Source organism: Nomascus leucogenys, chromosome 23 (assembly GCF_006542625.1).
Source record: "Nomascus leucogenys isolate Asia chromosome 23, Asia_NLE_v1, whole genome shotgun sequence".
Lineage (NCBI taxonomy): Eukaryota > Metazoa > Chordata > Mammalia > Primates > Hylobatidae > Nomascus > Nomascus leucogenys.
Window position 1 is genome coordinate 26,827,755 of NC_044403.1, and position 24,707 is coordinate 26,852,461.

A 24,707-nucleotide genomic window follows, 5' to 3' on the forward strand; every position below is an offset into this window, starting at 1 on the left:
GGGATGGGTTATATCCTCTGATGGCTAATCCCTTAATGTTGTGTTAAATTTCCTGTCGATTTCAGCAAGTTGTATTTTCTGACCTTGTCCCCAAATTCTGGAGATGCACTATATTTTGAACCTGTGATTTCCTTTAGGACATGTGGGACATTTTGAAAATCTTGTAGATAATTTTAAAAGTGCAACGCAATAAAGGAACCAGGATTACTCATTCACAATTTAATCTAACGGGAACTGGTTTTCCCCAGTGAGGACCTGCTGTGTGTGCAGTCTCGTGCTAGGTGCTTGAAGAATACAGAAGAAGTTTCAGATACTGTCCTGTAGTCAAGAAGCAGTCATTTTACCTGGGTAGAGCTCATTGCTATAGTAATGCCTGACGTTTATTGAACACTCCACATTTCAGGCACACTAGCAGGGACTTCACCTACTTCATCTGCAATTCTCACAACAGCCATGCAACATTTTTCATCCTCCTTATTCAGATAAAGAAGGTGAGACTCATTTGGTTAAGTGACTTGCCTAAGCTCCCACAGCTGCAAAATTCCAGAGGCAAATCTTTTTTTTTTTTTAAATAATTGAGGCATAGGTATCCGTTTATTTTCAGGTGTTGAAGATTCCAGAATTAGTGGGAAATACTGATTCTATTTGAATCTCTAAACTATGAGAGAAGCTATACACCTAGATAGTTTTTTTCCCTTTCTGATCTTGTTCCATAATTAATTTTGGTTGTTTTCAGTATTTTGCTGTTAGAAATAATGCTGTCACAAATATATTTTTTCCTTTTACTTTTAGTTGATATAACTGTACATACTTATGGGATACAGAGTGATATTTTGATACACATATGCAATGTGTAATGATTAAATCAGGGTAGTTGGCATATCTGTCACCCCTAATATATAATTTCTTTGTGTTGTAAACATTCACAATCCTCTCTTCTAACTTTTTGGAAACGTACAATAAATTATATTAATCCTATTCACCCTGCAGTGCTGCAGAACACTAGAAGGTATTCCTCCTATCTAGCTTAACTTTGGATCCATTAACCAACCTCTCCCCATCCTCCCCTCCCCACATTTTCCCCAGCTTCTAATAGCCATAATTCTATGCTCTACTTCCATAAGCTCAAATATTCTTTAGTTTCCACATATGAGTGAGAACATGTAGTATTTGTCTTTCTGTGTCTGGCCTATTTCACTTAACATGATGTCCTCCGGGCTCATCCATATTGCTGTGAATAGCAGGATATCATTCTTTTTATGGCTGAGTACTATTCCAGTGCATATGTATATATGTGTATATATATATATATATATCACATTTCTTTTATCCATTCCTCTCTTGATGGACATTTAGGTTGATTCAACAAATAATCTAATTAAAAACTGGGCAAAGGATCTAAATAAACACTTCACAAAAGAAGACATAGAAATGGACAACAGGTATATGCAAAAATGCTTAACATCACTGATCATCGAGGAATGCAAATCAAAATCACAATGAGATATCATCTCACCCCAGTTAGAATGGCTACTATAAAAAAGACCAAAAAAATAAGGCTGGCAAAGATGCAGTGAAGAGGGAACTCTCACATACTGCTGGTAGGAATGTAAATTGGTATGGCCATTATGGAAAGCAGAATGGAGGTCCCTCAAAAACGAAAAATGGAACTAGCATATGATCCAGCAACCCCATTCTTGGGTATGTATCCAGAGGAAAAGAAATCAGTGTATCAAGGGGATACCTGCACTCCCATGTTTATTGCAGGACTGTTCACAGTAACTAAGGATTCAGATCTTATTCTGTCTAACTTGGAAGCTCCAAGCTCTTCCACTCCCCTTGTATGCCTAAAAGAACCCACATCCACAAGCAGGGCAGAATGGATGTTGGAGTGGCCTAGGGGACAAGGAAACATTTTTTTAAAAGTCAATACATGTTAACTTTCAGGTTTAGATTCCTGGGGGATGCATTCGGCGATGGTTGTGCTCCGGAGCTTTCAAGGAGTAATTTTTTTCTTTGGAGACACAGCCAGTCACGTCAGCTAATATTTCACAATGGTGGGTATGTTTTCCTTTTTATGAGAAGGTGACAATATTGCACAGCATGAAAGGAACATGACTAGTTCCACAAAACTGCATTCCTGCTTTTGTTTTTATTTAAAATAAGTTCCTTTTGAGGAGAGTAGAGATGCATGCTTTGCTGGAGAAAGTTAACAACCCCATACTGGGAAATGATTTTGCATTGGTTAGTGTAAGATTAGGCTGCAATTGATAGAGCCTCTAAAATCACTGTGGATTAACAAGGTAGAATTCTATCTTTCACATAAAAATCTAAAGGCAGCCCAGGGCTGCTATGACACTCTCTAGAGCCAGAGCCAGCTTCTCTCTTGACACTTTGCTGTTTCTGGCCTGGACTTTAACCTTAAGGTCTAAAATGTCTGTGTCCATCTTCCAGGCAGCAGGTTAAGGGGATGGAAGAAAATGACGGGGCAAAAAGCACCTAGTTGCTGTATTTGAAGAAGCTTACCAGATACTTCCACCTCGCGACATTGGCCAGAAATACTGTTTATGGAAACACCCCATCGCAAGGGAGATGTGGTCTTAATGCTGAACGGCCATGTGCTTTGTTAAAAATGAAGAACATGAGAACAGCTGTCAGGGGACAGCTAGCAGTCTGCCACCAAGGTCTTGGAATTTGACCCTTGCCCTCCCAACCCTACCTCAAACTTAGAACATCTGCACCCACTTAATGGACATTTGTTACACACTTGAGCCACCGACCCTAAAGAAAGTTAAAACAGCATTCATCACAATTTGAAAATAAAGACAAAGGGTAATATGTTAACATTCATAATCGTCGTGATCTCCTCTTAGCGAGAGGGATGATGCTGTTTGCCATCTTTCACCAAAAACATAACTTCTGGGGCCGTGATGGAGAGCTGGGCTTGCAGGTCAGCTTCACAGATGGTTTCTTTTCTTACCCTTTATTTTCACTTAATTGGAAAAGCTTAAATTACAGTTAGAAGTAGCAGCAAGTGATTGATGATTCTATCTAGCAGTCCTGCATAACCAAAGATAAAATTGGGGAGCTTTCTTGCTGAAGGCCACTTTCAGTATTTTGTCAGAATGATGTCACAGTTGGGATTGGGAAGGTTTCATTTTAGGGCTGCCACATAGGTTCGTTATCAACCCTTGGATTTGATTTTAGCCTAAACACATGTCTTTGTATCGTGTTACAGTCCTTGGGTGTGTTTCTTAATTATCCTGAGTGAGCATGTCATGTCTGAAAAGTATTTTTATTGCACTATCTGTGTAACTTTGGGCAAATCATTTACATTTTCCCTGCCTTGGTTTCCTCAGCTGTGGAATAGAGATTGTGGTAGTACTGGCCTTACAGCATAGTTGCAAATATTGTGTGAGCTAATGCAGTGACCACCTAACTCAGTTCTGGCGCATAATATACACTCAATAAATATGCATTGTGGTAATTGTTATTTTCAAACTCTGGACTACCCAAGCCTTTCACACCATCGTCCAATCTCCTTGTGAAATCTTGGTTTATTCTTCATTTTTCTGCCTTGTAAGTCATGAGCTTTCTTCCTCAAAGTGAGGTTTGGTTCTGGACGTTTGAATTACTGAACATATTTTGGAGCTGCCATTGCAGAATTATAGAAATAGTTTTCACTTGCATTAATGAGTGCCATAAAATATCTTTTTATTTTGTTCATCATTTCAAAAACACATGTGAGCACCTCCACAGATAGTGTTCTTCAGTGGGGGAAGTAATCTTCTGTTTGCCGTCTATCTCTCTGCCAGGCACACTGAAAATGCAGACAGTCAGAGCCTGTGAGTTGGGGATTTTCTACATAGTCTTCAACACTAAACCAAGATCAGAGGGCGGAATGAAGCATTGTGCTATCAGCTTGTTCTTTCTCTCTGAACACAGTGAAGGAGTTTAAACACAATGCTTGTGCTTAATTTTGTAGGTAGTTTTAGAAACTTCTCACCAATAATGAGACTTTTGCCACTTTTTCCTACTTGGTTTTGGTCCTCTTTAGTTCTTTAGTGACAAAATTAATTAAATTCATTTCAGAAAGTATTTTTTCCCCTGTGTGTTCTTGTTCTGAAAAAAAAGTGAGTGTTTATTTGAAGATGAGGTGCCTTCCTCTCATAATCTGACACCTATTTGTAACAGACATGGTGACAAGGGCCAGATGAATTGCTGGGTCAATGAAACCTGACTTTCAAATACTCATCACTGCATTTTCTGTCCTTATTTTTCATTTTTTGGGAGAAATCAACACACAACACAGTCCCTTATCCTGAGACATAGATTCATGTTCTGTATTCATATAGGAGCCCTGTTTATATTATTTTGCATTGTACCATTGTCATTATGATTTATAGTATTACTGCTAGGCTCTAGTAGATCACTTTTGTGGTTTGGGGCTATAACAGCATGATAGTAGAACAAAAATACAAACTTGAACAATAAACAATAAAAACGTATGAATGGAGACAAGTTGCAGGTTATTCACTGAATGTGAGCAGTGGAAAACCAACCACTTGTTATTAAGAGTGTAATGAGATTTCTGTGAAAATCATGATAGCTTATATTTCAAATCTGTGACCAAAATTGTTTTAACTTTTTTTTTTTTTTTTTTTTTTTTTTGCTTTGAAGCTACCAAACTTCCAGGGGCCACACTTTGGGAACACTATCCTACTGTTTTCAATGAGAGCATTTTTGGAATAGACTGATAAACTGGGTACAGGTGGGAAGGGACTGGTCCCTGGTGAATTTTAAAGAGAACGAAAATGAGAAACTGAAGAACAATGGGTTGGGCTTCTTGTGTGGAACAGTTGAAGAACCAGGAATTTAAGCTATGTCCTTACAAGTGTTTCCATTTGTTCTTTCTTTGTACCTTGCAGAATAAAAGCCAGGGATCCATCTTTGTCCGGATACACGCCCCGTGGCAGGTGCTGGCCAGAGAGGCAGAATTCTTGAAGATCAAAGTTCCTACCAAGAAAGTATGAGCATGTTTCTCCTGGGTTCCGGGCCTCCTGAGGGCCGGATGGATGCAAATAATTTGGGAATAGGGCCAGGTGGGATGTGGGTTTTGTGGAATTGAAATCACACTTGTTTCCCCAGGGACCCATGATGTGGTGGGAACGGGGAAGAGTTGGGGTGGGAGGGAGATCCTTCCACCTCAGAGACTGGCTGGGTTTGTTGCATGAGAAGCAACACATTGTCCCTGTCCGTGTTCTTCATTTTTCTGTTTCACCTCCTTTCTCTCTCTTCTCGGAGTCCTAGTACAGCCAGACACTTCTTCAGTGAATAGAGTAATGAGAGAAGGCTGCAAGCCACGCTGACTGTGTCAGCAGTGTGCAGGGGAAACAGCACCAATTTGCTGTGGAGATACCTATTCTAGTTATGATTCTGCCACTAAATATTGTGTGGTGGTGGGTTTCACTTATCTCTTCTGTAAATAAGAAGGTTCTTAATCAGGTGAATTGATTAAGATCACCTGCTAAGTGTTTTCGAAATGTTCATGCCATTGTCCCATCTCTGGGAATTTGACCTACTTGGTTGGTATGGAATGAAGTTCCCATCACGGTTAGGCAAAAAATCCCCAGGATGATGCACATCTGGGTTGACAGCCACACAGTTTAGATGATGTTTGAGGTAGTTTTTTTTTTTTTTAATTCAGGATAGTCTATACATAATTAAAAAATCTACCCAGAGGCCGGGCACAGTGGCTCACACCTGTAATCCCAGCACTTTGTGGGGGAGAAGTGGAAGGATCTCTTGAGGTCAGAAGTTTGAGACCAGCCTGGGCAACATAGCAAAACCCCACCTCTACCCAAAAAAAAAAAAAAAAAAAAATCTACCCAGGGAATTTCTAGGTGACATGTCTCCGTGTGTAACAAAATCTAGCAAATAGCTCTGAAGAGAAAGGAAGCATGTGCTCACAGATACTCCATTCTTTATTCATTAGGTATTTTAGGGGAAAGGAGTGGCTATTGACTTTGACCTCTGCGATGTCTCTTAGTGAGGGTCCTGTGGCAGATGGCACTCTAGTTTAACCATGGGTGAACTGTGGGTGGTCTCTCTTTCTTTCCCTCCACCCCCTCTTCTCTCTCTCTCTCTCTCTCTCATATACACCACCACACACACACACACACACCTTTCCATAGTGTAGTTGTGTAAGTGGTGACTTACCATGGCAAAGATCATGTTGCTCTTTGTAACTACCATCATCATAGTTTTCATGCTGCCCACTGTGAACAGAATTCCATATTTGTTGCCTTCTGTATCACCACTGTGATCACCTGCCCCCTCGTCACCATGCCCACTCTCAGTGCTATCATTATAGTCAGCAACACCATTCTGATTTACATTGTTGGCTAACACCATTTTCACTACTAACAATCTGCTATCTCCATCAAAAATCACTCATCAAATACCAGCATGTGACTGATACCATCATGATTCCTCTACTTGAGAAGAATAAAGCCTATGGGTTCTGTTCTTATAGGTTTATTACAATGGACAATAACTCCACGGCAGGTGGACAAATGCTTATTAAACAATGAACAAACACAAACATAAATATTAGTTTTTGCCAACAAAAGGTGATTTTTGGTGGCAGGGAGGGGGGTCACATGCCTGAAGTGTCTGTTTCACAAGGACCATGCTGTGTCTTTCCCCTTCGATTGCACTGCTGCGTTGTCTCCTAGTTTCAGTCCTTTCACTCCTAATACCGCAGCCCTCAAATGCGGGCGCCATCTTTGTTTTGGACCTCCGCTCCTCCTTAGCTAATGTTCTCTGGAGTTCCTGGCAACATGATACTAGTTTCAGCTTTGGGTGGAGGCTTCTGCTTCCTCCTGGTGGGGTCCTGTTTTGGCCAATCCTATCTCCTCTTTCTTCTGTCTTCCTTTTTTTTTTTTTTTTTTTTGAGACGGAGTCTCGCTCTGTCGCCCAGGCTGGAGTGCAGTGGCGCAATCTCGGCTCACTGCAAGCTCCACCTCCCGGGTTCACGCCATTCTCCTGCCTCAGCCTCTCCAAGTAGCTGGGACTACAGGCGCCCGCCACCACGCCCGGCTAATTTTTGTATTTTTTGTAGAGACGGGGTTTCACCGTGGTCTCGATCTCCTGACCTCGTGATCCGCCCGCCTCAGCCTCCCAAAGTGCTGGGATTACAAGCGTGAGCCACCATGCCCGGCCTTTCTTCTGTCTTCCTTCTAACTCCAGTATATTATTCTCCTTTCTCTCTGGTTTATCTGAATGTGTAATGTTCTCTTAAACTCATTCTATTTGTGTCTTGTTTCCTATGTTTTAATCTCTGCTGCTGATACTTGGAAAGGAGGTGAGCAAAACTCTAATGCCCATGTTATGATTTCCATCCCCCAGGGTAATCCTTTTAGGGGAAACCTAGAGACATAGGAAAAGTGTGTCCTTTTTCAACCTCCACTTGCTTATTTTCCTTCTTTGCTTTCCTTCCCATCTTTCTACTCTCATTCTTTTCCTTGTCTTCTCTCTTCCTTCCACCCCCCACCTCTGATGCCTCCTCCTAGCCTGTCTCTCTGTTCTTTGCACACCCTATGACGCCTCGATATCTTTTTTTTTTTTGAGATGGAGTCTTGCTCTGTCATCCAGGCTGTAGTGCAGTGGTGTGATCTCGGCTCACTGCAATCTCCGTCCCCCAGGTTCAAGCAATTCTCCTGCCTCAACCTCCCGAGTAGCTGGGATTACAGGTGTGCATCACCACACCCAGCTAATTTTTGTATTTTTAGTAGAGACAGGGTTTCTCCATGTTGGCCAGCTGGTCTCGAATTTCTGACCTCATGATCTGCCCACCTCAGCTTCCCAAAGTGCTGGGATTACAAGCGTGAGCCACCACACCCAGCCAGACACCTCCACATCTCTTGTCTTTCTGCCACCTTCTCCTCCTCAGTCCCAGACTTGGCTTCCCGGGTAGTGCTTGCCTTTGGTCCCTCTGGTATCTCCTTTATCCTTTCACATGCTTATGCTTTTTAAAGCATAGTTTTGCATAAATGACATATCGGCCTTCAGAGTTTCAGTGCCCCTATACCCTAGCTGTTTGGAACTTACATCTGTAGTTTTTAGGTGGTACCTGCATTTGAACTTGTAGATGAGTTGGCGAGGGTGAGAGCATACTATAAAGCAGCCATCTCTGGGTTTCTCTCCCCGCTTTCCATTTTGGTAGACACAGCGCTAGATGAGTCCTCAGAAGAAGAGATTTTCTAACCTTGGTTCTGCAGTTATTTATTGTGTGATTTGGGGACGTCATCCCATCTCTCAGAGCCTCAGTTGCCTCATCTATGATATGGGCATACTCATACCTGTCCTATTTTTATTAGAAGGTTGTTGTAAGGATCTGATTCTTAACCAGTGCTGTGTAAATGCAGGATTTTGTTGTGTCTGCTTTCTGAGATATTTTAGTGTGTATTCTCAATTCTTAGTCCCCCAGTCAACTTCCTTTCTGACCAAAGAAGCAGCCAGCACTGATAGTGCTCCCTCTGTAAAAAAGTCCTTGGAGAGGCACTGAGGGAGCAGAAACAACCCATGCCCTCAGGGTGCCGACAATCACAGGGCAACATAGGGGGAGTGCAGGTGCCCAGACTCAATGCAGTGATGGGATACTGTGTCAAGTAGTAACTCATTAGCCCAGCACCAATTCTGTTTGTCAGTGTGGTGGGTTAGGGAGTAGGGAGAGGCAAAGCCATGTGGTTGCCCCTCCAAGGCTGCAGATAAAACAGAAAGAACTTTTTCCCAAAGTTTCTTGGTCCCAGACTCGACTCAGGGAGACTGTTTTGGCTTCCTTTTACCACATGGCCCCAGATCTTCCTTTTCTTTCTTTTTTTTTTTTTAGATGGAGTCTCCCTCTGTCACCCAGGCTGGAGTGCAGTGGTGCAATCTCGGCTCACTGCAACCTCTGCCTCCTGGGCTGAAGCGATTCTCTTGCCGCCGCCTCCCAAGTAGCTGGGACCATAGGCACGCGCCACCACGCCCGGCTATTTTTTGTATTTTTAGTAGAGACAGGGTTTCAACATGTTGGCCAGGCTGGTCTCGAATTCCTGACCTCAAGTGATCCATCTGCCTCAGCCTCCCAAAGTGTTGGGATTACAGGCGTGAGCCACTGCACCCGGCCCCAGATCTTCTTTTTCTCATAGAAGGCAATGGCTTGTAGTGGAGTTCACAGAGGGTATTATACATGGATGAGGAGGGATACAACTTGGTGTGCTGGGTAGGATGCTATGTTTGTAAAAATTAATCTGAGGCTGTGATCCCAGGGGTGGGGGTCTGGGTTAAACCCAGTTCCTGAGTTGAGAGAGGAGCATGGAAAATGGAGGACGAGCCTCGCTGTCTGTGGAGGGCTAGTGTTGGGGCTGGTGGCATGCTCTCTTTTTAAAATGGGTTTGGGAAGTGACCAAAATGAGAAAAAAACCACATTTGCTGAGAGCCACATCCTGGCGGCGAGGGGAGTGTGGAGGAAGAATGAGGCATGGCGTGGGATCAGTTAAGCATCCTCCAGGCAGTGGAGGCTTGGATCATAACTCAGTGGGGTCCAGAGAGACTGGGAAGATGGGGAGGAAATCAAAATTGAGATCTCAAACCTGGACAAATCCATTGTAATGTGTCCAGGGACTCCAAGTCCTGAGCACAGATATTAACTGGGAGAGGGGATCTTGGAAGGAAGCATTTGTTTTCCAAAAACAACAACAGAAGAGCCAGCATTTTGTGAGGGACACTCAAGATCCATGCACAGAAGGGTGTGGGAAGGCCTGGCCTTTGGCCCCGAGCAGCCTGAGAAGGTTTGAAATGGCGGTATGGAAGCAGGTGCTTTCTTACGTCTGCTCATTACCAAGATGGCTCTTCTAGAGATTGTGGTCAACATTTCTGTTGATTTCTCATTTACTTTTTTTGTATATATGAATGAACACTCCGTTTCTCATCCTTTACGTTCTATTATTCCTCAAGCCTGTAGCAGAGACAAGGTCGGTGCAGGCTATTAGGGATGACTTTCATGTCAATGAAATCCTATTAATCCAGCCAGAGTCCACTAAATTTGGAAGAAGTGACATGCCTGGGATGGGTGAAAAATCCCTTTTGTCCAATCGTCAGAGCTTTTGTAGCTATTGTTAATAGAGTGACTGATAGTGCAGGGGTCTCATTTGCTGTCCCTCAGAGCATGGCAGAACTTTAGCTTATGTGTCCTTTGCATGCAAGTAGATGCTGTTAACTTCCAGCAAGTCATGCCTTTTTAGGAAAGCAGGCTCAGAGCTCCATGCATCTCCAAAACGGGAGTAATACACATTGTGGAGGGAGGAGGTGATGATGTACTCTGAATGCCTGGCAGAGAGGCACACACAACACATGAGAACTGCTGTTATTACTGCTGTTGGTATTGTTATTCATAGCAAGGTGTGCAGGCAGCGCAATTGGTACAAGACTAGGGCTGTTTCTGCTCTTTGACTCTCTTCTCTCTTCTCTGCAATGTTGGGGGAAGCAGGCCCAGTCCCTCAACTCTGCCAAGGCAGCCAGAAATCCAGACATGAAATCTGTGGAGATGCAGGAACAGATGGCCTTTGGACTATGTGCTGGGGATTTCCATTTCCTAGAGCACGGGTCCTTGGGGCGTTTGTAAACACGATGGCTCCACCTGTGAGGTCTGCAGTGCAGTTGCTGGGAAAGCCAGTGAGAAGACTACTGGGATCCCGTGGTGCAGGAGGCAGAGCTTGAAGGCACCCATTTTAAGAGAGAGACAGCAGATGTGAAAAGTGGTTCACCTTGAGTTCTACTATTGGCTCTGCCCCCATTAACCTGGGGTTACTTGATTCATGTCTTAATCTGTTTCCTAAAATGGACTTGAGATGGATTACAACCAAAAGAAGTTTGGTTGTAAAAGGACAGATAAAAAGAATCTTGAAACTTTTCATCGGGGGGGATTGGGGGGGGAAGTAGGGAAGTGCAAAGGAAAGAATGATAGTGGAAACTAAAAATAAGGGTGATGGATGCAGGTGAGACAGAGTTGCATTCTGGGCTTTCTGGTAGCCAAGACAGAAAGGACTGTGGCTCACAGTTGTCTATAAGAATCAGCATCTATTTTGCCAAAGGAGGCAAATTTTTCCCGTTGTTGTAAAGGACGTGAACAATACAAGGGACTATGTTTTCAGTAATAAGTTAACTTAAGCTTCTGCAGTGTTCTTCATGTGACCATTGCTTGCACTAATTCTGGATAAAACTGAGGATGTAATGTTAAACTGTAGTTGAGGGAGGGTTGAATACAGAGTAATGTCTGCAAATTTCTGAGGGGCTAACTGGGTTGAAAGATAAAGGTTCGAGCAGAAATGCCACTGACACTTTAATTCTTTTCAGTTGAACCCATGTTTTGAAATGTTTATGTCTACTAAACTGCATTTATTAAAGAATAAGTTATCTTCTTTTCCTGAACAGAAAACATATGTAATTGCTATTAAGCATTATTTATCAGTGGGAAAAAAATTGGTGTTTCCACACTGAGCTGATAGAATTCCAGTTAAAAAGCAAGGAAACTTGGCATTTTAATTAGCTTCAGTGGCCCCTTAGGAGGGATAGGTAATTCCATTTAGCTTTGGAAATGATTGCAAATTGTTCTCAGGTGCTTGTTATTGTCCCTCTAGAGACTCTGATTTGGTAGCCCTGGCTTTTGCAAAAGCTTCACAGAGGACCTCTTCCTGGTTCATGGTGCTCGCCTGGCCTCAGGGACTCTACTCAGCCAGGACTGCAGCACCTCTTATTTCTCAGTTATCCAGATTTGAGGCTTGTATTAGTTAGGGTTCTCCAGAGAAACAGAACCAACAGGACACACACACACACACACACACGCAGAGAGAGAGGTATTATGAGGAATTGGTTAATACAATTATGGGGGCTGGGAAGTCTCAAGATCTGCACTTCATGCGATGGAGACCCAGGAGAGCTGATGGTGTAGTTCCAGTCTATGTCCAAAGACCTGAGAACTAGGAGAGCCAATGAAGAAGCTCCAGCAGCTTCAAGACCCAAGAACTGATGTTTCAGTTCAAGTTTGAAGGCAGGAAAAGACTAATGTCCCTGCTCATGCAGTCAGGCAGGAAGAGTTTCCCCTTACCTGTGGGAAGGTCAGCCTTTTTGTTCTATTCAGGCCTTCAACTGATTGGATGAGGCCCACCACATTAGGGAGGATGATCTGCTCTACTCAGCCTACTGACTCAAATGTTCATCTCATCCCAAAACACTCTCACAGATACACCCAGAATGTCTGACCAAATATCTGGGCACCCAGTGGTCCAGTCAAGTTGACACATAAAATGAACCATCACAAGGCTTGTACTTTCAAAGTCAATAATCCTCTTTGTTAGGGAATGAATAGTGGCATTCAAAAAGATATGTCCAAGTCCGAGCCCTGGAACCTGTAAATATAATATTATTTGGAAAAAAGATCTTTGCAGATATAATTAGTTAAGGATCTCAGGATGAGATCATCCTGGATTTAGAATAGAATTTAAATCCAATGACAGGTATCCTTATAAGAGAAAGGCAGAAAGAGATTTGAGAGGGGAGAAGGTTATGTGAAGAAGGCAGAGACTGGAGTTATGCAGGCTCAAAGCAAAGAATGCCTGGGGCCATCAAAAGCTGGAAGAGGCAAGAAATAATTTTTCTCATATAGCCTTCAGAGGGAGTGCAGCCCCACTGATATCTTGATTTCAGACTTGTGACCTTCACAACTGTGACAGAATAAATTTATGTTGTGATAATTTGTTATGGCAGCACTATGAAACTAATACACTCTTCTTCTGGGCAGGAAGCAGTAAGCAGACAATTGAAGAACTAGGTCTCTGGTAGGCTTGTTGGCCTTCTCTGTATTCCAAGAATCCACTTTGCAGATTCTAAGATAACTTGGAATAGTCTTGTTTATTTGTTGCCATTGGGTTTGGGAGTTTTATGGAAGAGTCTTTGTGCATGGATCTTCCTACGTGACCTTGGCATGTCTATGATGACTTTTTCATGTTCCATTCCTGTTTGATGAAATAGAAGTAGAGGCTCACCTTGTTATGAATGGTGGAAGGAGACCCAGTGTGGCTAATGTCAAGAAGAGCTTACTCCACTCAAGAATTATTTTCCTATTTATACTTCTATTTCCAAATACAGTAATTGGCTTAAGTAACAGCTTCTGCCTCGGTAAGAGGTGTCTGCAAAGAAGGATAGTAACATGTTTTAAAACTTGTCCACATTTCATAATTCTTACATTTGACTTTGAGGAAAAAGATTCATAAAACCAGTTTGAATTATGCCAGTCAAAACAAATTATCTTGAGATCAAAATACTTATAAGTTGATAAATAGATAAATTGAGTTTTAAATATAGTTAATACTGCATCCCATGTGCTAGACCATTTCGTAAGAGCCTTGTGTACATGATTTGTTTTTACCTTCACAACAACGAGATGAGGTAGGTATGAGCGTTAGTTTTGTTTTATAGATGAGAAGATTGAAACTCAGAGAGGTTAATAAACTTATCCAAGCTCACACAGCTTGAAGGAGATAGTCAGGGACTCAAAATCATGTCTGTCTAACTCCAAGGCCATGCTCCTACTCTCTCACTTTAGTGAAAAATCCATAACTGGACTTGAGGCAGTGGATAGTGTGGTCTAGAATGGCACTTCTCAAAGTGTACTTTTTAGAATGATAGTCTTTGTTCTTCTTTTGGATTTTTTTTTTTTTTTTGAGATGGAGTCTCGCTCTGTTGCCCAGGCTGGAGTGCAGTGGATCTTGGCTCACTGCAAGCTCCACCTGCCGGGTTCACTCCATTCTCCTGCCTCAGCCTCCTGAGTAGCTGGGGCTACAGGTGCCCGCCACCATGCCCGGCTAATTTTTTGTATTTTTAGTAGAGACGGGGTTTCACCATGTTAGCCAGGATGGTCTCGATCTCCTGACCTCGTGATCCACCTGCCTCGGCCTCCCAAAGTGCTGAGATTACAGGCGTGAGCCACCGCGCTCTACCATTTTTTTTTTTTTTTTTTTTTTTTTTTGAGGCAAAGTCTCAAAAAAGTCTTGCCCAGGCTGGAGTGCAGTGGTACAGTCATGGTTTATTGCAACCTTGACTTCCTGGGCTCAGGTGTTTCTCTCACCTCAGCCTCCTGAGTAGCTGGGAGTACAGGCACACATCTCCATGCCTGGCTAATTTTTGGTAGAGATATGGATTCCCCATGTTGCCCAGGCTGGTCTCAAACTCCTGGACTCAAGTTATCCACCCACCTCTGCCTCCCAGAGTACTGGGATTACAAGTGTGAGGTGCCATGCCCAGCCTAGTCTTTGGTTTTACAAAAAAAAAAAAAAAAAAAAAAATTTCATGGTTGAACAAATTCAGAAAACACTGATGATTACAATTTACCAGAACAGTCAAAAGTTTTGAGAAGCCTTGTAGTAAAAAAAAAAAAAAATAAAAAACAAACAAACAAACACACAAAAACTGGTTCATTTTTTTTCAGGCCTTTTTCTGCTGAACACTTGAACACCTATGAATATCCTGGGGGAAGCAATGTTCTGCAGAACATACTCTGGGGAATTCCATCCTAGATTAAAGAATCCTGGACTAGGAGAGGCAACAGATTTCAATGGTCATTTTTAACAATGATACTGTCTTGCTCAGTGAGTTATTCCACATTCCTGGATTACAGCTTTCTCACCCATACAGTAAGAAGATTAGCTCCTAAATTGTCTGTCATAGCTTTAAAATGCTGTGGTCTACATGTAAAGCAAATGACAATTTGTGAATTTATTTTTTCCTCTGTTATTGATGTTGGCTGAGGGGCCTGAGGACAGTTACCTTTTAGGGTCAGTTACATTCTGATTGTTCACAGATATCTAAGAGTAAAAGTGTCGTACGTCTGTCACCTCCTCAAGCTTTGCTCTAAATACGGTAGTACACTTTGCCTGTGGTGCCTATTCCGAAGCTGCCCTGTGTCCCCAAGCCTGGTAATGTCACCAGGCTTTCTCTGGGTTTACCCATGCTGGACTGCTTTTCTCCAAACCACACCTCTCTGTGTAGCCTAGATGGAGCTCCCTGATTTAGACTCTCGTCCAAGCAGAGTACTTTACTCTTTCCTCCGTGGGCTGGAGCCTTTCCAAATGCTTTAAGTATTTGTCCCTGCTCCTAGAATGTTCTTCCCATTCCTGTCTGAATAAACAAATACTACTCATCCTTTGCTCCCCAGCCTAAATCTCACCTCCCTCATAGACCTTTCTTTATTCCTTCAGCCTGCACTGATATTATCTTTTCCGGACTCTTAGTCAACAGTCAGCATTTATCTTACCTGTTAGTTTTTTTTCAGCTGCGTCAGGTCCTAACTCTTGTGTTTCCAAATATATCATAAGCCCCCTGAGAGCAAGTACTATGGTTTATATCTCTTACATGTTCCCTGCAAACTCTAGTATGGTTTTCCTCAAACAATATTTGCTCAATAAACACGAGGTTGATTAACCCATTGATGCTTCCCCCACCCAGCATCTTGTTTGGGTTGTGATCCCTAGCACAGTTGCTCAGGATGATAAGAGATGTTTCAGCTCACAGCTGTACACTGGCCATGTGAAATTCGGCAACAGGAGTTGTCCCATGTTCCCTCCTCACCCTGACCAACTCCTTCCTTTATCAGAACTGTTTTTGATAGTTCAGTAAATCCAGAAAGAAAAATCAGGAGAAATTCTCTGAGTTTGTTGTTGGCATTTATTTATTTTATTGTTTTATTTTATTTTTTTGAGATGGAGTCTCACTCTGTCACCCAGGCTGGAGTGCAGTGGCACAATCTTGGCTTACTGCAAACTCTGCCACTCAGGTTCAAGCAATTCTCATACTTCAGCCTCCCAAGTAGCTGGAATTATAGGCGTGCGCCACTACGCTGAGCTCATTTTTGTATTTTTACTAGAGACAGGGTTTCACCATGTTGGCCAGGCTGGTCTCAAACTCCTGACCACAAGTGATCTGCCCACCTTAGCCTCCCGAAGTTCTGGGATTACAGGTGTGAGCCACTGCGCCTGGCCTGAGTTTTATTAAGGGTGGAGAACTTGCAGATCTTTGGTCGTGGGAAGGAGGTTCGCTGCCAACTCAGTCTTCAACATGACTTTCTGGACAGATTCTTGTTATTATTGTCAATAACTTTTTAAATGAGCTAGGACTGATGCTGTTTACATAGGGTTGGTTGGCTATAGGTGGTGTCTTCCTCTTGCTGTCATTGCCTGTTCTCTAACATTTGTTTTCAATAGAGGGACAGCTGGGAGGGTAGGGTTTATATTTGATACCTTCATGGGCTTTTCGGTGCATGCTCTTTGATTGCTTTGATTGCTGTTTAAATAGACTGGAAAGAGTGCAGAATGCTTTTATTCATTTTGTTTTCTGTAATGCTTCTCACTGTCAAAAATAAGAAAAAATAATTGGTGGTACCTAAGTGCTGCAGTTCCTGTGAGGAACCTGAGATGGTCATGGCCGTGTTGTGGATGTGCATATAAGCCTGGGAAGACCCCAGGCCTGATTGACTACGTGGAGGCCTGTCAGTGGACAAGTGTGACTGAGGGCCCAGCAACAGTGAAGTTAAAAATATGAAAATGTGTTACAATAGCAAGTTATTCTAAACTGTTTTATCAGCAGCACCCACAACAGTGCCTGGTGTACAGTAGGAACTAAATAAATGCTGGTAGTGAATGAAAGAGTGAGTCATGCACACCAGATCTCACCCAGTGGTGGTGACGTGCTGGAGGGTGATGCTGAGATGGATTCTGAGGCTCCATCCAAGGGCAATAGGCAGGAATCCTGTGCTCCCTGAGGGCTGCCTGCCAGAAAAGGGCAGGGCATCATGGTGGCACATGTACCATTATAGCTGCCCTGATCTGGGTCCTTTGCTAAAGGACTCCTTCAGTTAATGGGGACAGATTGTGTGTAAGAGATCCTTTGGAAAGTTACATTTTCCATCCACCCATCCGACCATCCAGTGAATATTTATTGAGTATTACCATACACCAGGTACTTTGCTGAGGGCTGGTGATATAGTAGTGCTAATAACTGTTCCCTGGCCCCACTGGTGTGGGGAGGATTCAGATGTTGTATGGCTAGTTATAAATTGGGAGGCAAGGTTGGGCATGGTGGCTTACACCTGTAATCCCAGCACTTTGGGAGGCCAAGGCAGGAGGATCACTTGAGGCCAGGAGTTCAAGACCAACCTGGCCAACAAAGCAAGACCTCATCTCTACTAAAACTAAAAAATATTTTAAAAAGTTAGGTGGGTATGGTGGCATGCACCTGTGGTCCCAGCAACTCAGGAGGCCGAGGTGGGAAAATCACTTGAGCCCAGGAGGTTGAGGCTGCAGTGAGCTATAATCGTACCACTGCACACAGGCCTGGGTGACAGAGTGAGATATTGTCTCAAAAAAATAGAAAATAAAAAGTAAAATAAATTAGGAGGCACCAACAGAAGAAAAAGACTGGGGTATGATGAGAGAGCCAACCAGAGGAGACTCATTTAGATGGTAGTGGGGGAGAGGAAGAGAAGGCACCATTTAAGCTGAAATGCGAGCACTGGATAGGAGTCTGTGGGTGGGAAGATCAGGTGAGAACCTTCCAGAAGAGGGAAGGACATGCCCACAGGCCCCAAGGTAAGAAAACCCTGGACTGCATGTGGAACTGAGGGGAGCCAGTGTGGGAGCAGCTCAGAGAGGGGGGCAGGGCTGAGGCTGCAGAGGGGAGGCAGCAGGCATGGCGCCTAAGAGGCCTTGTCAGCCATGTAATTTTAAAAGTTTGGTTTTAATCCCAACTTTTATAAGTCAGCAAACATTCATTCATGTGTAGAGGACCTACTGACAACAGAATCAAAAACCATAAGCACAGAATTAGACACTGGAGAATGTACATTGTGTAAATATATCACTGTCTGTCTACACTCAGTGTTGTTGCTGAGGGGAAACTTACCTGTGGACACAGGTGGGGCGGAGGGGAATGGGCAGCCCCTGTTCTCGCTGTTCTTGGTGTGCACAGAGAAAGTCTTCCTTTGGCTGCAGGTTGTAGCTGACCTTGGCTCCTCCTGGTGCTGTTTCCCTTTTGATCGCTGAAAGGCTTAACGCTCACTTGCATGAGTGATGTGCAGCAAGCGAGCAGGACAGATTTCAGCAGCATGGAACCCCTCAGGTCTGGCTCAGCATGTGCCTGTGTGCCTCTCGCAGGCACCACCTGGCGGGGAGAGCAGTGGGTGAATTCCATGGCATTTTTGGCTTCTCTTGCTCCTCCCTTCTTCAGCTCCAGAATCTTCCATCTTTGCCCAGCTGGTGACTTGTACTCCTTTCCTACTGTTCGGCTTCTGTGTGTGTCTGAGCCTTTAGGGTGGGTAGAAAGGTGGAATGATCATCTCCAGCCCAGTCCTACCTCTCAAGATGAGTGAGATACCATAAGTAATAATCATGGAACTTCGATGATCCAGCGACTGGAGGAGGAGCAGAGGAAAGCATCAATAAATAAAAAGCGGCAGACGATGGGCATTAATTTCTGTCAACACGTGTGCTCCCAGCTGCAGCACACGTTCTGGTCTGCATTCCTCCTGGGTGACCTTTCCTGCCTGTTGCTGGGAGAGACACTCTTAGGCCACTGCAGATATTAGTGACTCATGGGTCATTAAGATTATGTTGTTTTTATCTCAGACTGTTAGACCTTTTCCTTGATCTTCAGGGTCATTGGATCTCCCAATGTTTGTGCACCTTGGGCATGTTAGTAAAACTTTCTGTGCCTCAGTCAGTGTTTTTTAATCTGTAAAATGGGAACAGTGCCTTGTATACTGTCCAATATATGCAGTTTCATTCCCTGCACCCCAGGAAAGCACATGATTTTAATATAAAAAGGAAACAAATCAGCCCTCAGACCACACTGCTGTGCCCCTCTGGAGAGGAGAGGCTGAGGGAGACAAGGAGGAAAAAAGAAGTAAGAAAAGACAGTAAACCCCTTAGACTGTAACAGTGAGGCCAAAGTGAGCTTTTATGAGAACCACATTTGAGCCCTGGAATACAAAATAACAGCAACATATTTTAAAAATTATTTATGATTTTAAGCACATGAAAGGCGTATCATGTACCCAGGGAGGGCATAATGGGGAACAGCTGGCTAACATGTGTCTCGCCATTTCTGAGGTTGTTCATAATTCTCTGATATCCAAGAATAACAGTAATAATGATGCCACTGCTGATTGTATTAATAATAATAAAGAGGATCGGGGTGTCTTTCCTGAATCCTGCTGAAGTAAAGAGGAGAGCCTGGGCTGCTGGGTTTGGCCGGGGTGGAAAGGGGCACTACAGCCTACTTTCTTCTCAGGGGCAGTCCATGGAGCCCAGCCAAGGATCAAAGGATGTTAGGTGGAAGGAAAGGGCTCTAGAAGGGGAAGGCAGGAAGCCTGGGTTCCTGCATGATTTTACCACGGACTGTGGCCGTTCCCAGCCCCTCTGAGTCTCAGTGTTCTCATCTATAAAGTAGAGATGCTAATCCTACCTGGCAGGCACACCTGACAGTTTGTATGGACCGTGATGAAATGATGCTCAGGGAAGTGCTGGCTACACTGCAAAACATTCCGTACATGGAAGGGTTTGTTATCCTCCTTGTGTTTCTCCAGGGCTTGCCACAATCAACCACCAAGCTTGGGATTGGACATCTAGGAGGTACACAGGGATGCTTGTGCCATGAATGAATGTTTCTTTTTCATTAAATGTTCAGAGCCATGGAGTGGTAGCCTTGGACAATACTTTTTAAAGTATTTAGTCCAGTTCTGTCTTTTATAATTTGTTAGGTGGGTCTGGAGTAGTGCTCAGTCTAAGGCAAATTATCCTCCATGGCCGAGTCATCTGAGCACACTACCCAGTGCCCTGTGAATTAGGGGATTTTTCCCGTACAGCTGGTGGGCATAAGTGCTATTGCCTTTCAGACGGTTCCCTCTCCAGTCTTGGGTACTTTCCTCACACTCATGCTCTAAATACTCACAGGGGATCTTCTTAGCTCTCTGGGGTGCTCTGACCTGTGAACTCTAGTTGCCTTGGTCTCCCCAGACTTAGACCTCAGTCTTCTCAACTCAGGGAGTTTGCTGGGCTCCACCGGTCTCCCTTCCTCTTCCAAGGCAGCGAGCTGGACTCACAGGGCTCCCCTTGTCTGTCTCCCATCTCTCAGGGATCACTGCCTTTCGTTGCCTGATGTCCAGTATCTTGAAAATCATTATTTCATGTATTTTGTTTGGGTGTTTTGGTTGTTTTAGGCAGGAGAGTAAATGGGTCCCTGTTACTCCATCATGGTAGGAAGTAGAGGTTCCCTTGTTTTCCCTTCGGAGATGAAGAAGCTGGGAGAAGGGAATGACTTGCTCAAAGCTGCACATCTCACTGGTGTCAGCAAAGAGGCAGCAACCTCCTGTCCCCACTGTGTGCTAGCACACGGGTGGGGTCCCTGCTCTCCGTAAGTCCATGGTTTGTTGGGCAGACAGACAAATCAACTGAGAATTTGAGACTGATGCATAAGTCAAGAAAAGCAAATCACAATATATTTTATGAGGTGGGTATTCATCCACAGGGTACCAAGGAAGCATGGCAGGAAGTGAGAGCGCAAGGAAGGGCTCCTGGGAGGGTTGGCACATGAGCCTTGTGGTGAAGGAGAGGCAGGAGTCATCCAGCTGGGAGAGGAGGGAGAAAGTCTCAGGAACAGGTAACACGTACAACAGCTTGGAGGCAGGAAGCAGGTCCCTTGCCTCAAGCCCAATGTGTATGGTGTGGTACTACGGGGGAGACCTATGTGTGTTTTATTGTGGATATGCACCTGCTCCATTCCCCAACAGAGTCCCTGAAGTCTGGAAATTTCTTCCAACACAAGTCTGCTGTGGTGTTTCAGCCTAGGGATGTTTGTGTAGGGTCTTGTTCAGGGCTATGCAGTTGATGTTACCATGAGGTTTCTGGTGGGACTCTGGCCTTCCACACTCTTGAAGGCAGCCGACAATATTCCTTTCAGTGATATGGAGCATCCTCCATCAAGAAACAGTCGAAACTTACCCCAGTCCCACTCCTGGTCCCAGTAAAAACAGCGCGGGAGCCCGCTCCCTTTAGCCCATTTCTCTAGGTGAGCCCTACCAGATCTATTGCCAAGGTGAGACTCAGGAACTGCCTGGAGGTTCTCAGCTGAACGTCTGCCAGAGCCAGGCCCTGAAACAATTGATGGGTTAGAAATCTGCATCAACTAAATGCAGGCATCCCTGGCCCCTGTGGGTGCTGCACTTCTGGGTGCCCTTGTACTTGGTAGGGGCAGGAGGGAGAGCCTTTTGGCCTATTAGAGGCCTTAGGCTTTGGGCTCAACTCTAGCCTGGTTTATTTCTACCAAGACCAGACCAGTTGTCTTACGACTGTTTGGATCCCAGTCTGGGCTCCTCCAGTGACAGCAACTGCTGTCATCAATGCTGGTTCTCCAGAGATTTCTCATTCATTCATTCATTCATTCATTCATAAAACAATAGGGAACATTTTGGACAGGATCCTGCCTTCATGGGATTATGGTTTGGTAGGGATGGCTGGACATTCATCAATCACTCAAATAAGTATAAAATTACAACTGTGATAAGTGTTATGAAGAAAAGGAATTAGGGCTCATGAAATACAGTGAAGGTGGGACTTGCCATTGTTTGGAAGCCAAAAAAGGCTTTTTCCCAGGAAGTGACAATAACATGAGACGCCAGTGTGAACAGAACTTGGTGAGCCAGCGGGTGGGGAGTGGGGAGGTGGGAGCCATAGGGGCTGGGGAGGAGATGTGCCCAGCTCAGCCAGTGTCTGGGTGCAGTCAGCAGGAACTACACGGAAAGGTCAATATGGAGACTTCCACAGGTTCTATGGGATGTGTTAAGAGTTTTGTCTTTTTCCTAAGAGCAATGGGTGACTGTTGAAGGCTTTTTAATGAGGAGGCAAGAAGATTAGATTTTTGCTTCAGAAACCTCACTTGGGCTCCAGTGTAGAGACTGAATTGGAGGTGGGCAAGTTAGAGTTGTCAGATAGAACACAGGATGCCTAGTTAAATTTCAATTTCAGATAAACAATGCATACTTTTTTAGTATATGTCTGTCCCAAATACCACATGGGACATAATTACATTAAAAATTTATTGTTTTAACTGTATTTTTAAAAAGTTGTAAGTAGGTTGCAAATATTGCATGGGACCTAATTATGCTGAAGATTATTCATTGTTTATCTGTAATTCACATTTAACTTGACATCCGGTATTTTTGTTTGTTAGATCTGGCAACCCTTAGCAAGAGAAAATGTGGAGAGACTGGTTATAGACCAGTTATTGTTGTAAACTACTAAAAGATGCTTAGGTTAGGGTATAAGAGGTGGAGATGGAGAGGAGTGGACAGAGAAGGAATAGTCCTGGTTGGTCCAAATCTGCCATTCAAAGGCATCTGGAGGATAGAGTCCATCAGCTTCCCACCCACTCTGAAACTAATTACTGCACACATGCCATTTAAAGACACGTGGGTATGGTATGATGAACTCCATAGTCTCAGTTGCATGTCAGGTGCCTGGTCAGAACCTGCACTGAATGGCCTATAAGAGGTGTGCTGTGACAGTGTGAGGTGGTCTTCTTTCTGTCTCCATCCCTCCAGGCCAGAGACACCTGAGAGGTGAGTTCTGTGCATTGCAGTGACTAATGTGTGTGAAGGAGAGGTTTGGTAGAAAGGTCAAGACCTTACGACAATAGAGGCAATATTGTAAGTTGTACACTGTTTTTCCCCATGACAACTCACATTTTACAAATCAAACAGTGGAGTAAAGCAGTCAAGAACACGGGCTTTGCCACGGGTTTTAAACCCCATCGGTTATTAGCTTGTCTACACTATCTGTGTAGTACTACATAGTACTGTGTAATACTATGCATCCATTACAGTAGCTGTATGCAAACTGTCCTGGAAAGATATCTATGATATGATGCTAAATGAAAAAAAAGCAAATTATAGAGGAATATGTGAAGTAGGGTCACAGTTGCTTAGGAAGGAACCTGGTTCTATCTATACAGAAAGAGTAGGGATTAAATATATTCCAAATGGTTAAGCGAGGTTCCCTTTGGAGAGGAGGGTGGGAATTGAGTTGGAAGTGAAAGGAAACTCCTAACATTTAGTTAATATACTTTATGGTTTAAGCTTGTTCGTTTACCTGAACTGTGTTATTTGTAATTGAAATTAAATCAAAATGCATAGAAAAAGGTTTAGAAGAACTAAATAAACTGTGGTTATGCTTCAGTTGTTAGACTGGGGAGGCTCTTGCCCTGTCCTTACTTATCATTATTTTATTAAAGAACAAAATGGTAACAGAAGAAGATTACCCTTCTGCCAAATCCAACTGAAATGCTACTCCCTCAATGAAACATGTTTCTAATTCCTCAACTGAATGTGCCGCCTCCTTTCTTTGAGCCCTCAAAGTACTTTGTATATCTTTTGTGGCATTTTCTCATTCTATCTTAGTGAGTATTTCAGGTGCCCAAGTATGAAGACAAGTATTTCATACCAGTCTTACTGCCCCTCTGCATTGAAGTAACGTGAAGCTATCATGGTAGAGAAGGAAATAGGATTTTGAGTCAGAGGGTCTGGATGTTGCCTCTTGTTCTGGATGTCTGTTACAGCCTGAGAGATTAGCCCACACTTAGTAGCTTAAAGCTTAAAGGTAAAGTCATTTCATTTTATCTCATGATTTTTTGTTCAGGAACTTGGGCAGAGCTGGGCTGGGTGATTATTCTGCTTCATGTGGTGTCAACTGGGGTCACTTGGTGGTAGCCAGCTTGGAGGTGGGCTGGATGGGAGGGTTCAGGAAGGCTTTAGTTGTATGCCTGCTGCTTGGTAGGGCAGCTGGAAGACTGGGCTCAGTTGAGTGCCTTTCCCTTACTGGGTGCTCTCAGGACACCTCCGTAGACTTCTTATAGTGTGATTCAGGGCTTCAAGGGATAAGGCGGACCAAGGCTGAGGCTGCCCATCTTCTAAAGCAGTGATCCTCCACTTTTTTGGCACCAGGGACTGGTTTCATGGAAGACAATATTTCCATGGACCGAGGGTAGGGGTGGTGGTGGCAGGGATGGTTTCAGGATGAAACTGTTCCACTTCAGATCATCAGGCATTAGATTCTCATAAAGAACATGCAACCTAGATCCCTCATACATGCAGTTCACAATAAGGTTCATGCTCCTATGAGAATCTAATGCCATCACTGATCTGACAAGAGGCAGAGCTCAGGCGCTAATGCTTGCTCACCCACCACGCACCTCCTGTTGTGTGGTCCGGTTCCTAACAGGCCATGGACCAGTACCGGTCAGTTTGTGGTCCTGGGGATTGGGGACCCCTGTTCTAAAGGATGGAACTGGCATAGTGTCACTCCTGCTATACTCCACTGGTTAAACATCCACAGAGCCAATGCAGATTCAAGCAGAACAGAGATGCTACCTCTTAAAAGAATATGTGTAAAAAATGTGTGGCCATCATCAATTTCTCACAGCTTTGCTATGAGAAATACAACCTCTGTGTCTCAATGACTCCATTTGCGAATCATAAATATCCAAAGCTATAATGTATGCAAAGCATGCTATGCATTATAAAAAAAACTGTATGCACTATAAATATTAACAATTAACTTGGT

At 43.8% G+C, this 24,707-nt stretch overlaps 1 protein-coding gene across 1 annotated transcript in view; it reads left to right on the forward strand.

Moving 5' to 3' along the window:
* ANO2 (anoctamin 2) overlaps positions 1-24,707 on the forward strand; it is a 376,891-nt gene that overhangs the window by 79,785 nt on the left and 272,399 nt on the right. The window contains exon 4 of the mRNA XM_030804747.1: positions 4,929-5,027. Coding sequence (XP_030660607.1) covers positions 4,929-5,027 — 99 coding nt within the window. The remainder of the gene's footprint in view (positions 1-4,928; positions 5,028-24,707) is intronic.